Raw genomic sequence first — 16,602 nt, 5'->3', positions numbered from 1 at the left:
GACGACACAGCTTAATGCTTATTGGTTTAAACAACCGTGATGTATGGTTCTTTGTTAAAATGTTTGATTTTAAAACTCTGATATCATGTTTTTATGTGTGAATATTCCCAAACTCTCTAACAAAGGCGATCTCTCTGTGGGTTATGTGATTGTTGTCATATTTATAAAAAAAAATATATATATATATACAAACATGTATGTAGGCCTAATTAAAGTAAAAATGATTGATACACGTCTTTCGAATGGAAATAAATAACAAAAACTTTGGGAGTCTTGTTCATAATATTTATTTGCATATAAAAGTAACAGAACTTTAATTACATCCAGTTTATCAGCAACAAAGCGCACGAGTGTGAATCCCGTGATATCCGCCTGTGATCTCGCAGGTTCTGATCCACTACGAGGAGAGAGAACTGTCCGGTTGCTGCACTTTTCTCACTCCTCCTCTCACTGCAGCCGCATAGTCTCGGCTGAATTTCAGGCGACGCGCATCTCAAACAAGCCTAACATGTATATCTATGACAGCAGCTCTTCCTCTTCTCCACATGTTCCCGGGGGCGGGGTTATGTAAATGTTAGAGTTAGTGATGTCACTGACTCGTTGTAGTCCTGACCAGCCGTTTGTTGTAGTCCTTAAAGAGAAAATATCTCCCTTTGCTTTGAGCTGTGAGTGTTGTAACTCTGCAGATGTGTAGCGACACTACACACTCACTAAAGTTACACAAGCCAATCATAATCACTAGTGGTGTCAACAATAATCGATTCGGTGATGCTTCGCAATGCGGGGCATGCACGATTCAGTATCGATGCGGCAAAGTGCCATAATAAAGGTTGGACAATAAAGTTGTGAAGTTTCAATTACTTCCAGGGTCATAACAACAACAACAACAACAATCAAGATGGCTGAGGCGGAGGGAGATGACCGCGATAGACGGGTAATTAAAAACGCACCCAAAGCTTGGAAAGCGGACATCTGGGCACATGTCGGATTCTACGTTGATGGGAAACTAGACAAGACTTCCGCGGTGTGTAAAACCTGCCACACTAAAATCAAACACGTTGGCAATACAACTAACTTCACAAACCATGTTGATCGTTCTAAAGTAGAGAGAAGAGAAACATTTCTCATTCAAGGCACGTGATTTATGTTTTCTTATATTTTATTTTATTTAATGACATTTATGTCAAAGATACAGGAGAGTGATAATACACACATAGCAGCCAGTAACATCTGTTGTTCAATATCTGACTGCTTGTATTGCCTCATGACTGATCAAAAATGTGCCTTTTTGTTTGCAGTAGAATTTTGATGCATCGTAGAATCGAATCATTACCTGGTGAATCGTAATCGAATCGAATTGTGAGGGCAGTGCCAATGCACACCCCTAATAATCACCCCTTTAACCAATGAACAGGTATTAATAAATGCATTCACAGAGATGTTGATGTGTATTTAAGGGCAGGTTGATTTTTCAGGAGTCAGAAACACCCAATCAAACACGAGCGGCGTCTTACTTCAGAGAGGGTTTATTGCCGGCTGTGAACGCATGCGGATCAACGTGGAAAAATATTACAGTACAAGGCTTTCACTTCTGCAAAACCAGTTCACTACTACACATCAGACGAGTGGATCAGGTGTGTGTTCTGGAACAACAGTCAAACTCAACACAAGTTTGGAGATCTTCAGGCGTCTTAAATTAACATACAGGAAAACACAGACAGAAATTACAAAACCAAAGGGCATCAACATTTTTTACAGTCTCGTTCATTGTCAAAAACAGTTTCACCGCTCTGTACATTCAGAATAACGCTGGGAGACAGAACGCATCTGGGGTTCATATCAATCGAAGTCTTCTCATAAAAATCCCATAATAATGGACGTTAAGGTGCAGAACGATGGCTCTCATTACAGCTCGAACCAAAGGAAACTCCCATCAGAAGCAGGACAACCAATCGAGTGTGAGTTCATTATTCTAGTTCCTTCTGTGTCAAAGGCACACCGACATCTACTATAACACGAGACACGAAACGCCAGCAGGGGATTGGCCGTCGCAAAACAGCTCGTTTTTCAAAAAGCACAGACCCACGTCATTAAAAACCAGAAGGGCAATATGGCAGAAGACGTCTAAAGCTTTTCCCCAATAGACAAACTCTATATTGCCAGAAGTGTTGTGCCGCCGCTCCACATCCATGAGTTCAGGTGTTCAATCAGGTGTGGGATTATAACAAAGTGGAAGCGATTGGGAACAACAGCAACTCAGCTACAAAGAGCGGGGTCAGCGCATGCTGAGGGTCACAGAGCGGGGTCAGCGCATGCTGAGGGTCAAGAGCTCCAGACTTCTGTGGCCTTCAGATGAGCTCAAGAACAGTGTGTAGAGCTTCAGGGAATGGGTTTCCATGGCCGAGCCGCTCATCCAAGCCGCACATCACCAAAGCGTGGGATGCAGTGGGGTAAAGTGCGCCGCCACTGGACTCTAGAGCAGTGGAGACGTGTTCTCTGAGTGACCAATCACGCTTCTCTGTCTGACAATCCCATGGACGGGTTTGGCGGTTGACTCGCCTGACTGCATTGTGCCAAGTGTAAAGTTTGGTGGAGGGGGGATTATGGGGTGGGGTTGTTTTTCATGGCTTTCAGGGTTTTTCACCAAGACATTTTGGACAATATCATGCTCCCAACTTTGTGGGACCAGTTTGTGGACGGCCCCTTCCTGTCCCAGGATGCACCAGTGCACAAAGCGTCTCCATAAAGACATGGATGAGGAGTTTGGTGTGGAGGAACTGGAGTCCTCAACCTGATAGAACAGCTTTGGGATGAATTAGAGCGGAGACTGAGAGCCAGGCCTTCTCCAACATCACAAATGAAGAATCCCCATAAACACACTCCTAAACCTTGAGGAAAGAAGAGCTGGAGCTGTTAGAGCGACTCCATATTAAACCCTACGGATTGAGAATGGGAAAGGCAGGCGTCACAACACTTTTGGCAATATAGTGTATATAATCTTATACATTTTACAATAAATAAACCGCAGTGTCAGACCTCCGTCTGATTAAAGCTGGATTTCATCACTCTGTGTTTTCTACTTGAGATGAGTTTTAAATAGAAATAATTAAAATGCAGAACACAGTCAAAACCCTGAGTTAGCATTCAGTCGGGGGTAAAAACACTCGTTTAAAAAGTCACAGTGCAGGCTTGTGATTGGCTGGTGAGGTGTGATGTAATGAGAGGGCGTGGCTTAGAATATAAATGGCTCTGTGTATGATCAGCCGCTTCGCTAGAACGGTGTGTGTACTCTGGTATTGTGTGTATTCTGCTGTCCTGAGGTGAGTTGAGTCGGGACGTCCCGTTACACCGGCATCTCCGACGTGTCGAATCCCAGCGCCTGGGCTTCTTCCGGGGTCAAACCGCCCTTCAGAGTCCTTCTCACTGAGACACAACAACACCAGTATTAGTGGACATCATTTGCTACAGTAACCGCTCATTCAAGGGTTAGTTCACCCAAAAATGAAAATTGTGTCATTAATTCCTCACCCTCATGTGGTTGGACACCCGTCAGACCTCCGTTCATCTTCAGACACAAATGAAGATATTTTAGTGTAAAGCTGATGCTGAGAAAGGCTTCAGATAGGCCTCCATTGGCATTCAGTACATTTACACTCACAAGACCCATAAAAGGCACTAAAAACGTCGTTACAAAGTCCATCTCACCACAGTGACTCTACAATAATTTTACGATGTGACGACAATAGTTTTTGTGCGCAAAAAAAATCAAAATAACACTTTATCCAGCTTGTTCTTGTCTTCCGTGTGTCTCCACGACGCATGCGTGAGAATATGAGCAGATCCGGCGTTCGGACACATGACCCAGAAGAGATTTGTTTACGAGCAGAGGAAGACGCGCGTGTCTCAGCCGTTGAATTCTACATTGATCGTGCATTAGGTCTCGGTGTAGTTCTCAAAATGGGGCTAAAGTGGCATTTCATGGATTCCCGAACGCCGGATCTGCTCATATTCTCACGCATGCGTCGTGGAGACACACACGGAAGACAAGAACAAGCTGGATAAAGTGTTATTTTGATTTTTTTTGCGCACAAAAACTATTGTCGTCACATCGTAAGATTATTGTAGAGTCACTGTGGTGAGATGGACTTTGTAACGATGTTTTTAGTGCCTTTTCTGGGTCTTGTGAGTGTAAATGTACTGAATGCCAATGGAGGCCTATCTGAAGCCTTTCTCAGCATCAGCTTTACACTAAAATATCTTCATTTGTGTCTGAAGATGAACGGAGGTCTGACGGGTGTCCAACCACATGAGGCTCAGTCATTAATGACACAATTTACATTTTTGGGTGAACTAACCCTTTAACCCTGAAGCAGCTTTACTTGATTATCAACCATATAATAATCATAATACTATAAAGACTCATCATATCAGGGCATCCCTAATGATGTCATATGTCAGGCTTTAAAGGAAAACTCCACCGTTTTTAGAAACAGGGCTTATTCAACATCTTTCCTACATTTAGATATGTGTGCAAATGCATTTTTGTCTCAGTGCATGCATTGTTTTAGTTTGGCTAGCTTAGCTTAGCATAATGAATGGAATCCTATGTTGCCAGATAGCATGTCCCGAGAAAAAGTGATCCAAAAAAAACCCCCACCTAATTACTTCTTGTGGCCTGAGTATTCACGAGTACAAATAGTGATGCAGATTAAGACTAGGCGATTACTTGGGACTATATTATGGGGAAGCACAGGTGAAGCACTGCTACTTGGGCGCAGAGATATCACGCAACACATGAAATCACTCTTTGATTTTTTTGCCTCCCCATAATATAGTCCCAAGTCAATATCTGCCTAGGAAATTGCCTAGTCTTAAAGGAACACTCCACTTTTTTTGAAAATAGGCTCATTCTACAAGTCCCCTAGAGTGAAGATCCACGACTATTACGCAGGAATGAGAAAGTAGTTCTAGCCATATCGGTGTAGAAAATCACAACTCTTCATTTTCAGTTGGTCTTAGCACACGATGTAACTGTAGAAGAGTCAAGTTTTAAATAGGAAAAATATTGAAAGTGTCTTTGGTCATTTTTTGAATGAGATGCTAATGGACTGATCAGAATCAATGATGTATGCTAAGCTATGCTAAAACCGCCAGATACAAAGATCAGCTGAATGGATTCAAAAACGGTAAAACTCAACTAACTCTAGGGGACTCGTAAAATGAGCCTATTTTCAAAAAAAGTGGAGTGTTCCTTTAATCTGCATCGCTATTTGTACTCGTTGTGAATACTCAGGCCACAAGAAGTTTTTTATTTTGATCACTTTTACTCGAGACATGCTATCTGGCAACATAGGATTCCATTCATTATGCTAAGCTAAGCTAGCGTCGACCCTGCCAAACTAAAACAATGCATGCACTGAGACACAAATGCATTTGCCCACATATCTAAATGTAGGAAAGAAGTTGAATAAGCCCTGTTTCTAAAACCGGTGGCGTGTTCCTTTAAGAGATGAACGCACGTGATTTGCGGCTTGCGCGTGAGCGTCGCCGTTCCCGGGGTTGCGCTCTCTCTCTGGGACTCTGAGTGGCGGAGCGCACGATCCTCTCCATGATCTCGTCGGCCGCATCGTCCGTCGCACACGGGGACTCTTCGTTCGCAGCAGCCAATGGGGTGCGGCCTACAGAGAGAGAGAAGCACATGAGGCCCGTTTTACCTAGGGATGCACCGAATCCAGGATTCGGACGAATATTGGGCTTTTTGACGGGGTTCAGTTTCTGCCGAACTTCAGAATTTTTTTCCATCGAACCCGAACCCTAGGTCTGCACTATGCGCGCCCCGCTGGTCGAACGTAATGATGCCGCCGTTGAAAGTGAAAATGGAACTCATGAACAGAAAACATGGCAGTAGCTACTTTAAGTAAAAAGAAGGCGATTCAAGTTGAGCTACGTGTTCAATTTGCAATGCCGATCGATTTGTCTCGTGAAGGACCCTAAACAACAGCCGCTGTTAAAACATTTGCGTAAGAAACATCCGAGAGAATACGTGAGGAATCTACAGACAGCAGCCAAAATGTATTTTATTTTACCGTGCAAACAGATAATTTAACCAGATAAAATATAAATAAAAAGAATAAAATACATAGGCCTACACTAAATATTTTTCACTTAAAGGAGCTGTATGTAGGACTGTGGCCAAAACTGGTACTGCAATCACTTTCAAATGACTGTAGAGCGGTGTATCCCCTCTCCTGACTCGAGGTTGCCAGATATGCTGCAGATCCAGCAGGAACGTAGGCTGCTACAGGAGCTTTCAATGGCAAGTGACGAGTCCTACACAGTACGTTTTTTTTCTTTCTGTTAATTATGTTTATGCTTCAAGAGCGATGTTTTGTGAAGTAATTATGAATCGCAAAAATGTACTAATGGCGATTAGCCAAATATAATCGTAAATATGAACGCTCGTATGTGACAGTACATTCCCACATGAACAAATACTATAGTAAAATTACAGCAAAGCTAAATAACATTAGCAATGGTCATACAGGTCAAATTGCAGCATGTTTTGTCCACTATATATGCGAAGAACGAATGAGGAATAATTTTTACTGAGGTAACGTTAGGCTACTGTCTCAAATACGTTTATACAGTGTTAATAGGCGTGCTAATGTTGTTTTCCTCAGCGTCTCAGCATAATGACAGAGAAACAGGCTCTGATAATGCATTACTAATGTTAGCAATGACGACTCGCCGGTTTTATTTACCAAACAATTCCTTAACGTTACCTTTTCAATTCAATGACCCGCCTCCTCCATCTGCGCTAACCTAACGTTACTTTGCACGAACATGCATTTCTTTGTTCGACTGTCATGAATATTTGAAATGTCCATTTACATTAAGTACAAGTTAGCCAAACATAGATGAACCTTACCTGTCCAGGAGAAAATTAGCAACGTTGGCATCAGTCTTCAAATTATTATCTTTCAAAGGCATCTCAAATCCTTGTTTTATTTCGGACACTGTCACGACGTTTTTCTGATTCATGACGAGGTCGTTTAGGTTTCGTAAAGTTAGACATTGTTTATCCTAAAAGTTTGTAGCTGCAGCTGTGGTAACTAGAGCAGAGCGGGCAACCCGAATGCAGAAACACTACGGACTTCGTGATTGGTCGACAGGTGGAGGGCGGGGCTTCAGGCATGACACAACATGTCAACATCAACATCAGTTGAGGGCTGCAACTTCACTTTTAAAATGACAATATCTTGGCCGGACAACTGTTGTCAGTGATATAAATATTTGAAATGAACATGATTTCGTAATGTCTAGTGACATATCAGGGCCATTTTATGATTAATTGAAATACATTTCTTACATACAGTTCCTTTAAATAATTACCAAATTAAGATGACAAAACGAAAATACACTGAATCCGTAAGCTTTGAAGAACCGGAATCGTTTTTTTTTGTCAAATAAAAATAGAAGGCCTAGGCTACCTCAATCCACACCTTGTATGATTTTTGTTTGTTTTTTAAGTAACATTTCGAAGTGATGTGGGTTAAATCACCCTCAATCCTTCTGTCTCCTGCGCTCTCCGTTGTGCTCTTCTTTTAAACGACAGAGGACGACTCAGGGTAATTGTTCTATAAACCATCAGGAAACAGTGGTGAGAAGAACAATGTTTACTTTAGTAAACTTGACCAAACCACACAATTAAAATCCTTAAACAAGGCTTCAGATGCACTGATGTCCCGGGAACACAGAGAGAACGCCTCGCTAGATCGGCCAGCCTCGGGAAGCCGTTCATTTGCTTTCCCCCAGTCAGAGCTTGTGCTGCTGCTGTATTCTTCTGTTGAAATGGTCCCACACAGTAGAAGCTTCTCCACTGCTTCATCTTGTGATATATCTGGTTTGTGTTGCACATGTCGACGCGCTCTGTGAGTGAACAAATAAAGCTACAGCATATTTTTCTTAACCATGCAGCAAAAAACAAACAAACAAAAAAGCGTTAAAAACATTTTAACCATTTAACTGGTAGTATTAATGGTCAAAGTTCTTACTTTCGGTCAATAGCATCCCTACACTGCTGTGGACGTTGTTTCCTTCATTGATGTGTTTACTGTGATAATGGACTGAGGATTCGGTATTCGGTTTTGGATTTGGCCAAATCTTAACCAGTGGATTCAGTGTTCAGCCGAACCCCGAAAATCTGGATTTGGTGCATCCCTAGTTTTACTTCAAATGTGTGTGTGTGTGTGTGTGTGTGTGTGAGACGCTGACCTCGGCTGGCTCGTGTGCGCAGGCGTGTCCTCAGCACTGGAAGAGCGGGGCTGTCGCTGCTATCGCTGCTCTGCTGGCTCGTCTTCAGCACGGCCTTCATCATCTGCTCATGTTCAGCGGCGTCTTCAGCGTGACACAAACCCTTCGCCTCCATCTGCGGCCCGACGGGGGGGGCACTGCTGCTGCTCACACACACCCGGCCCACCTGGACACACACACACACACACACACACACATCACTGACTACACCAGAACATCTTTAGACATGAGAATATAGTATAAGAGGGTTTCAGTTCATGTAAATAATTCAAAATAAAACACTAAATCATGTACATTTTATTTGTTTACTTGCATGTCATGTGACCATTAACTAACATCAGAAATATGTGAATGTGTTGGTAAATAAATATTAAAGTTAGGGTGACAAAGAATCATTTGCACAGATAGACTGCAATTAAAGGTTTAGTTCATCCAAAAATGTAAATTGTGTCATTAATGACTGAGCCTCATGTGGTTGGACACCCGTCAGACCTCCGTTCATCTTCAGACACAAATGAAGATATTTTAGTGTAAATCTGATGCTCTGAAAGGCCTCCATTGGCTCAACTTTACACTCTCAAGACCCTTAAAAGACACTAAAGACTAAAGTTACAAAGTCCATCTCACTACAGCGGCTCTACAATAACTTTATGAAGACGAGAATAGTTTCTGTGCGCAAAAAAACCCTAAATAACGACTTATATAGTGATGACGATTTCAAAACACGGCCTCATGAAGCTTCGAAGCGTTATGAATCAGTGAGTCGATTCATGATTCCGATCGCGTGTCAAACTGCTGAAATTTGGCGATTCAAACCGCTGAATCGACTCACTGATTCATAACGCTTTGAAGCTTCATGAGGCCGTGTTTTGAAATCGTCATCACTATATAAGTCGTTATTTAGGTTTTTTTTGCGCACAGAAACTATTCTCATCTTCATAAAGTTATTGTAGAACCACTGTAGTGAGATGGACTTTGTAACTTTAGTCTTTAGTGTCTTTTAAGGGTCTTGAGAGTGTAAAGTTGAGCCAATGGAGGCCTTTCAGAGCATCAGATTTACACTAAAATATCTTCATTTGTGTCTGAAGATGAACGGAGGTCTGACGGGTGTCCAACCACATGAGGCTCAGTCATTAATGACACAATTTACAGTTTTGGCTGAACTAACCCTTTAATATATAAATCACTCATCACACACACACCAAATCAAGACAAAAACACTGCAGAGCATTTCCAGGTTTGCAGATCTGTACAGGGTTATACAGTGACTCAATCAGTGGAGCTGTGAGCGTTATTGAGACATTAACAGTTAATATCTGGCAGACACACACACACTCATACCTCACTGTCCTCTTCATCATCAGTCTGTGGTGAGAGAGAGAGAAATGAAGAATGAACAGACGGATTACAGACTCAAGTAGTGTGTTATTGATTCTGGGGGACCACTGAATAATCAGAACTCTAGCCCCGCCCACACCACTGAATAATCAGAACTCTAGCCCCGCCCACATCACTGAATAATCAGAACTCTAGCCCCGCCCACACCACTGAATAATCAGAACTCTAGCCCCACCCACATCACTGAATAATCAGAACTCTAGCCCCGCCCACACCACTGAATAATCAGAACTCTAGCCCCGCCCACACCACTGAATAATCAGAACTCTAGCCCCACCCACATCACTGAATAATCAGAACTCTAGCCCCGCCCACACCACTGAATAATCAGAACTCTAGCCCCGCCCACATCACTGAATAATCAGAACTCTAGCCCCGCCCACACCACTGAATAATCAGAACTCTAGCCCCGCCCACATCACTGAATAATCAGAACTCTAGCCCCGCCCACACCACTGAATAATCAGAACTCTAGTTCCGCCCACACCACTGAATAATCAGAACTCTAGTTCCGCCCACACCACTGAATAATCAGAACTCTAGTTCCGCCCACACCACTGAATAATCAGAACTCTAGTTCCGCCCACACCACTGAATAATCAGAACTCTAGTTCCGCCCACACCACTGAATAATCAGAACTCTAGTTCCGCCCACACCACTGAATAATCAGAACTCTAGTTCCGCCCACACCACTGAATAATCAGAACTCTAGCCCCGCCCACACCACTGAATAATCAGAACTCTAGCCCCGCCCACACCACTGAATAATCAGAACTCTAGCCCCGCCCACATCACTGAATAATCAGAACTCTAGCCCCGCCCACACCACTGAATAATCAGAACTCTAGCCCCGCCCACATCACTGAATAATCAGAACTCTAGCCCCGCCCACACCACTGAATAATCAGAACTCTAGTTCCGCCCACACCACTGAATAATCAGAACTCTAGTTCCGCCCACACCACTGAATAATCAGAACTCTAGTTCCGCCCACACCACTGAATAATCAGAACTCTAGTTCCGCCCACACCACTGAATAATCAGAACTCTAGCCCCGCCCACACCACTGAATAATCAGAACTCTAGCCCCGCCCACACCACTGAATAATCAGAACTCTAGTTCCGCCCACACCACTGAATAATCAGAACTCTAGTTCCGCCCACACCACTGAATAATCAGAACTCTAGTTCCGCCCACACCACTGAATAATCAGAACTCTAGCCCCGCCCACACCACTGAATAATCAGAACTCTAGCCCCGCCCACACCACTGAATAATCAGAACTCTAGCCCCGCCCACATCACTGAATAATCAGAACTCTAGCCCCGCCCACACCACCGAATAATCAGAACTCTAGCCCCGCCCACATCACTGAATAATCAGAACTCTAGCCCCGCCCACATCACTGAATAATCAGAACTCTAGCCCCGCCCACACCACTGAATAATCAGAACTCTAGCCCCGCCCACATCACTGAATAATCAGAACTCTAGCCCCGCCCACACCACTGAATAATCAGAACTCTAGCCCCGCCCACACCACTGAATAATCAGAACTCTAGCCCCGCCCACACCACTGAATAATCAGAACTCTAGCCCCGCCCACACCACTGAATAATCAGAACTCTAGCCCCGCCCACATGACTGAATAATCAGAACTCTAGCCCCGCCCACATCACTGAATAATCAGAACTCTAGCCCCGCCCACACCACTGAATAATCAGAACTCTAGCCCCGCCCACACCACTGAATAATCAGAACTCTAGCCCCGCCCACATCACTGAATAATCAGAACTCTAGCCCCGCCCACACCACTGAATAATCAGAACTCTAGTTCCGCCCACACCACTGAATAATCAGAACTCTAGCCCCGCCCACACCACTGAATAATCAGAACTCTAGTTCCGCCCACACCACTGAATAATCAGAACTCTAGTTCCGCCCACACCACTGAATAATCAGAACTCTAGTTCCGCCCACACCACTGAATAATCAGAACTCTAGCCCCGCCCACACCACTGAATAATCAGAACTCTAGTCCCGCCCACACCACTGAATAATCAGAACTCTAGCCCCGCCCACACCACTGAATAATCAGAACTCTAGTTCCGCCCACACCACTGAATAATCAGAACTCTAGCCCCGCCCACATAACAGAAAAATCAGAACTCTAGCCCCGCCCACACCACTGAATCATCAAAACTCTAGCCCCGCCCACACCACTGAATAATCAGAACTCTAGCCCCGCCCACACCACTGAATAATCAGAACTCTAGCCCCGCCCACACCACTGAATAATCAGAACTCTAGCCCCGCCCACACCACTGAATACTCAGAATTCTAGCCCCGCCCACAACATCAGTGAATAATTAACACTGACAGCTCTCAAACAGGTCCTGTAGGTGATCTCAGATGATCATCTTTCTCAGTTGTTTGATTATGAGCAAACGCAGGGTTAAACTGCTCACACACACACACACTGAGCCAGCGCTGCTCCTCGTGTGTGTTCAGTGTTTAAACCGCTGAATAAACCCCGCCCACAGAGATCGGTCACATGATCACGGCTTCTGCAGACCCGCAGGAACATGTGACGCGTGACAGGATATGACATCATCAGGAGCTGCTCGTGATGAAATCATCATCCATTACATCATAAAAATGTCCAATTACAAGAAAAATAACATCAAAACAATCCAAATAAAACTCCATACCATAAAAATGTCAAATAAAAAATAATTATTTAAAAAATATTATTATTTTAAAACTCATAATACATAAGAATGTAAATGAAAAATAAATAATTTTAAATAAAAAATATCTAAACTGAATCATTTTTAAAAATTAATAAAAATCAGAATGAAAAATAAATCATTTAAAAATGTATCAAAATAAAACATTTACTAAAACAAATTAAAAATGTAAAATAAATAAATAAAATAAAACTACATAATACTAAAAATTTATATAAAAATGTATTTTAAAACAATAACAAACAAAATAGAAATCTTCTAAAAATAAAAACAACCATAATACAACACATAATAAAAAATTACTATAATCAATCATAAAATAAATAATTTAAAAATCAAAATCAAAATAAAACACGTACTTTAATTAAAACCATAAAAATGTAAAATAAAAATGACTATAATCAATCATAAAAATAATAAGAATAATAAATAAAACAATCAAACTAAAATACTAAAATTAATTAAATTCATAATAAATTCTTTTAAATAAAAAAATGAAAACAAAACAATATATAATATAATAAATAATATTAAAATTAAATATCACAATAAAATCTTTACTAAAATGAATTACAATCAAAAATGTAAAATAAAAATAAATAATTTTAAGATAAAAATCTAAAATAAAACTACATAATACTAAAAAATATTATATATTTTTTTATTTATTACTAAAATAGAACATCTACTAAAATAAAAACAAGCATAATAGAACACTTAATAAATTAAAACCATAAAAATGTAAACTACAGATGACTAAAATCACTTAAAATGATCAAATAAAACATTTTAAAATAAAACACGTACTTTAATTAAAACCATTAAAATGTTCTAAAATAAAAATAAAACAACATAATACTAGAAATTAATTAGAAATCATAAAATGTACAATTTAAAAAAAAAAAAAAAAAAAAAATTTAAACAGGTAAATATTGTCATGTGAGCATTCCCCGCCATCTCAGACCCGTGATCATGTGAACTCTGACCTGTGTGTTGAGGCCTGTGATAATGTGAACTCATGTGAACTCTGACCTGTGTGTTGAGGCCTGTGATCATGTGAACTCATGTGAACTCTGACCTGTGTGTTGAGGCCTGTGATAATGTGAACTCATGTGAACTCTGACCTGTGTGTTGAGGCCTGTGATAATGTGAACTCATGTGAACTCTGACCTGTGTGTTGAGGCCTGTGATCATGTGAACTCATGTGAACTCTGACCTGTGTGTTGAGGTCTGTGATCATGTGATCATGTGAACTCTGACCTGTGTGTTGAGGTCTGTGATCATGTGAACTCATGTGAACTCTGACCTGTGTGTTGAGGCCTGTGATCATGTGATCATGTGAACTCTGACCTGTGTGTTGAGGTCTGTGATCATCTTTCCGCGGGTCTTGTTCCTCTCCCGGTGGGCGGCCCGCTTCTGCCTCTGCTGCAGGACCCGGTCTCGGGTGGTCCGGTACTCCAGGGCGAACTCACTGATGATCTTACTGAAGCGGGTCACACTGATCTCACGCACGCTGTAGGGCGGCTGACCCAGGAACAGCAGGAACGAGTGGAACCTGCACACACACAGCCATCATCAGCGGTCATGTGACACACAGCTGTCAGTCATCATCAGCGGGTCATGTGACACACAGCTGTCAGTCATCATCAGCGGTCATGTGACACACAGCTGTCAGTCATCATCAGCCGGTCATGTGACACACAGCTGTCAGTCATCATCAGCCGGTCATGTGACACACAGCTGTCAGTCATCATCAGCCGGTCATGTGACACAGCTGGACGACGTTGACTCCGCCCCCTCACCGGTTCATGATCCGCCGGTGGACGATCTTCAGGATGATGATTCTCTCGGCGCAGTCCTTCAGGAAGTCCGACATCTTCTGCTTCAGCGCCGGCTTCATCTCGTGCTTTGCGATGACTTTCAGGTGGTCCCATGATGCTTTGCAGCGCCGCTCCATCTGAGTCAGGTTCTCCTGCAGCTGCTCGAAGTCCACCTGCAGAACCACACGGTCAGCAGGACACACACACACACACACACACACACACACACACACACACACACAGGTGTCGTACTTTAGCCGAGCGTGTGACGGCCCCGATCTCGGAGTAGAGGTCGCTGCCCTCAGGGAAGTTCTCCACCACCAGACTGCAGACGTGATGCAGGAGAGACTGCTTGTGGACCGTGTCCTTCACCTCAGGAACCTTCTCCAGGTAACTCAGGTCGAAGCCTTTCGCCTGCACACACACACACACACACACATCACATAATGAACGGCATGGGATATTTCAGTGTGTGTGTGTGTGTGTGTGGTAAAGTCTCACGTTGGAGCCGTTCAGGAAGTTCCCGATGGCCAGCAGAGTGGACAGGATAAACCGCAGCGTTTTGTTTTTCTCCAGCTGATCCATGCCCTCCTTCAGGTCCTGTAGAGGCTCAGCCACTTCCTGTCGGAGCAGAAACAGAGCATCATTAATGACTGAGCAAAGCCTCTGGGCCTCCTCGCTCAAACATGACAGAAGCAGTTTACGTTATTCACTGGAATGAGATCACACTCTGTGTCGCATTAGCCGTACAAAAACACGGAGACGATAATGGGTCAGGAAACGAGTCACACTCGAATCCCTCAGGGTCAGAACTGACCGATATAGGAGATTAATACACACACACACACACACACACACATACATATATATATATAACACAAAAAAATCTAAACCTTGACAAAAAGTAGTCTTTGAGAATGTCTAAGTATAAATTCACACAAAAACACTAGAGAATGCCCCTTTATATAGAGTTATATTATCCTCGTCATCCTCAGATTCTAGTCAGAATATGAGTCTGATCTGCTCCATTGGGCTGTGATTATGGGCTGTTTCAACCCAACCAGGAAAGAAAACGCCTCTGCACTCAATTCACCCTTCGCTGGGAGTTTGATTGACAAGCGATCTGACCAATCATAATCCGCCGAATCCGCCATTTTGTCCGACAAAGCAGTCAAGAGTTCGTAGATTAACGTCGGTGGACTTGAACTTGTAAAACGGTGTGTACTGGCATCTTTCCGCGGTTGAAACAACATTCCTTCTGAAGTTCATTCATGTTTATTTGATACTATAAATGAACTAGATTCAGAGATGATGGGTTCACGAGCAGCTTTAACTGAGGCGCTACAGCGACCTGTCACCACACATTTTAACAGAGTTATGAGTGTTGAGCATCATAGATGTTAATGTTACCATCCATTCGTTAGAAAAAAATTGCGCTACATTCAACTTCCGGGTTTAAATTCATCTTTGTATCAACGTCACAGAATGTGACGCTTTGTCGTACTATAGTACAGCGATGACTCATCGGTGTCTCATTAATTATTCATGAGTCTGCGTGTCTTTATCCTATGAGAAGAGGCCTCACTTAATTATTCATGAGACTGCGTGTCCTTATCCTATGAGAAGAAGCCTCACTTAATTATTCATGAGCCTGCGTGTCCTTATCCTATGAGAAGAGGCCTAACCCTAACCCAGCCTCACTTAATTATTCATGAGTCTGCGTGTCCTTATCCTATGAGAAGAGGCCTAAGCCTAACCCAGCCTCACTTAATTATTCATGAGTCTGCGTGTCCTTATCCTATGAGAAGAGGCCTAACCCTAACCCAGCCTCACTTAATTATTCATGAGTCTGCGTGTCCTTATCCTATGAGAAGAGGCCTAACCCTAACCCAGCCTCACTTAATTATTCATGAGTCTGTGTGTCCTTATCCTATAAGAAGAGGCCTAACCCTAACCCAGCCTCACTTAATTATTCATGAGTCTGCGTGTCCTTATCCTATGAGAAGAGGCCTAACCCTAATCCAGCCTCACCTAATTATTCATGAGTCTGCGTGTCCTTATCCTATGAGAAGAGGCCTAACCCTAACCCAGCCTCACTTAATTATTCATGAGTCTGCGTGTCCTTATCCTATGAGAAGAGGCCTAACCCTAACCCAGCCTCACTTAATTATTCATGAGTCTGCGTGTCCTTATCCTATGAGAAGAGGCCTAAGCCTAACCGAGCCTCACTTAATTATTCATGAGTCTGCGTGTCCTTATCCTATGAGAAGAGGCCTAACCCTAACCCAGCCTCACTTAATTATTCATGAGTCTGCGTGTC

At 42.8% G+C, this 16,602-nt stretch overlaps 1 protein-coding gene across 3 annotated transcripts in view; it reads right to left on the bottom strand.

Annotated features, from left to right (window-relative positions):
- Nucleotides 1–1,507: 1,507 nt before the first annotated feature.
- Nucleotides 1,508–16,602, bottom strand: part of fhod3a (formin homology 2 domain containing 3a) — a 79,202-nt gene continuing 64,107 nt past the window's right edge. For all 3 annotated transcript variants that reach the window (XM_079828316.1, XM_079828317.1, XM_079828318.1), the window contains 8 exons: nt 14,784–14,903; nt 14,535–14,696; nt 14,265–14,455; nt 13,813–14,017; nt 9,655–9,678; nt 8,275–8,479; nt 5,520–5,678; nt 1,508–3,423 (listed from right to left, as the gene is read on the bottom strand). In XM_079828316.1, the coding sequence (XP_079684442.1) occupies nt 3,344–3,423; nt 5,520–5,678; nt 8,275–8,479; nt 9,655–9,678; nt 13,813–14,017; nt 14,265–14,455; nt 14,535–14,696; nt 14,784–14,903 (1,146 nt within the window). In that variant the 3' untranslated portion in view covers nt 1,508–3,343. The remainder of the gene's footprint in view (nt 3,424–5,519; nt 5,679–8,274; nt 8,480–9,654; nt 9,679–13,812; nt 14,018–14,264; nt 14,456–14,534; nt 14,697–14,783; nt 14,904–16,602) is intronic.

This window comes from Gobio gobio, assembly GCF_949357685.1.
Source record: "Gobio gobio genome assembly, chromosome: 11".
NCBI classification, from domain to species: Eukaryota; Metazoa; Chordata; class Actinopteri; order Cypriniformes; family Gobionidae; genus Gobio; species Gobio gobio.
This window is presented reverse-complemented; position numbering and strand designations above follow the sequence as displayed.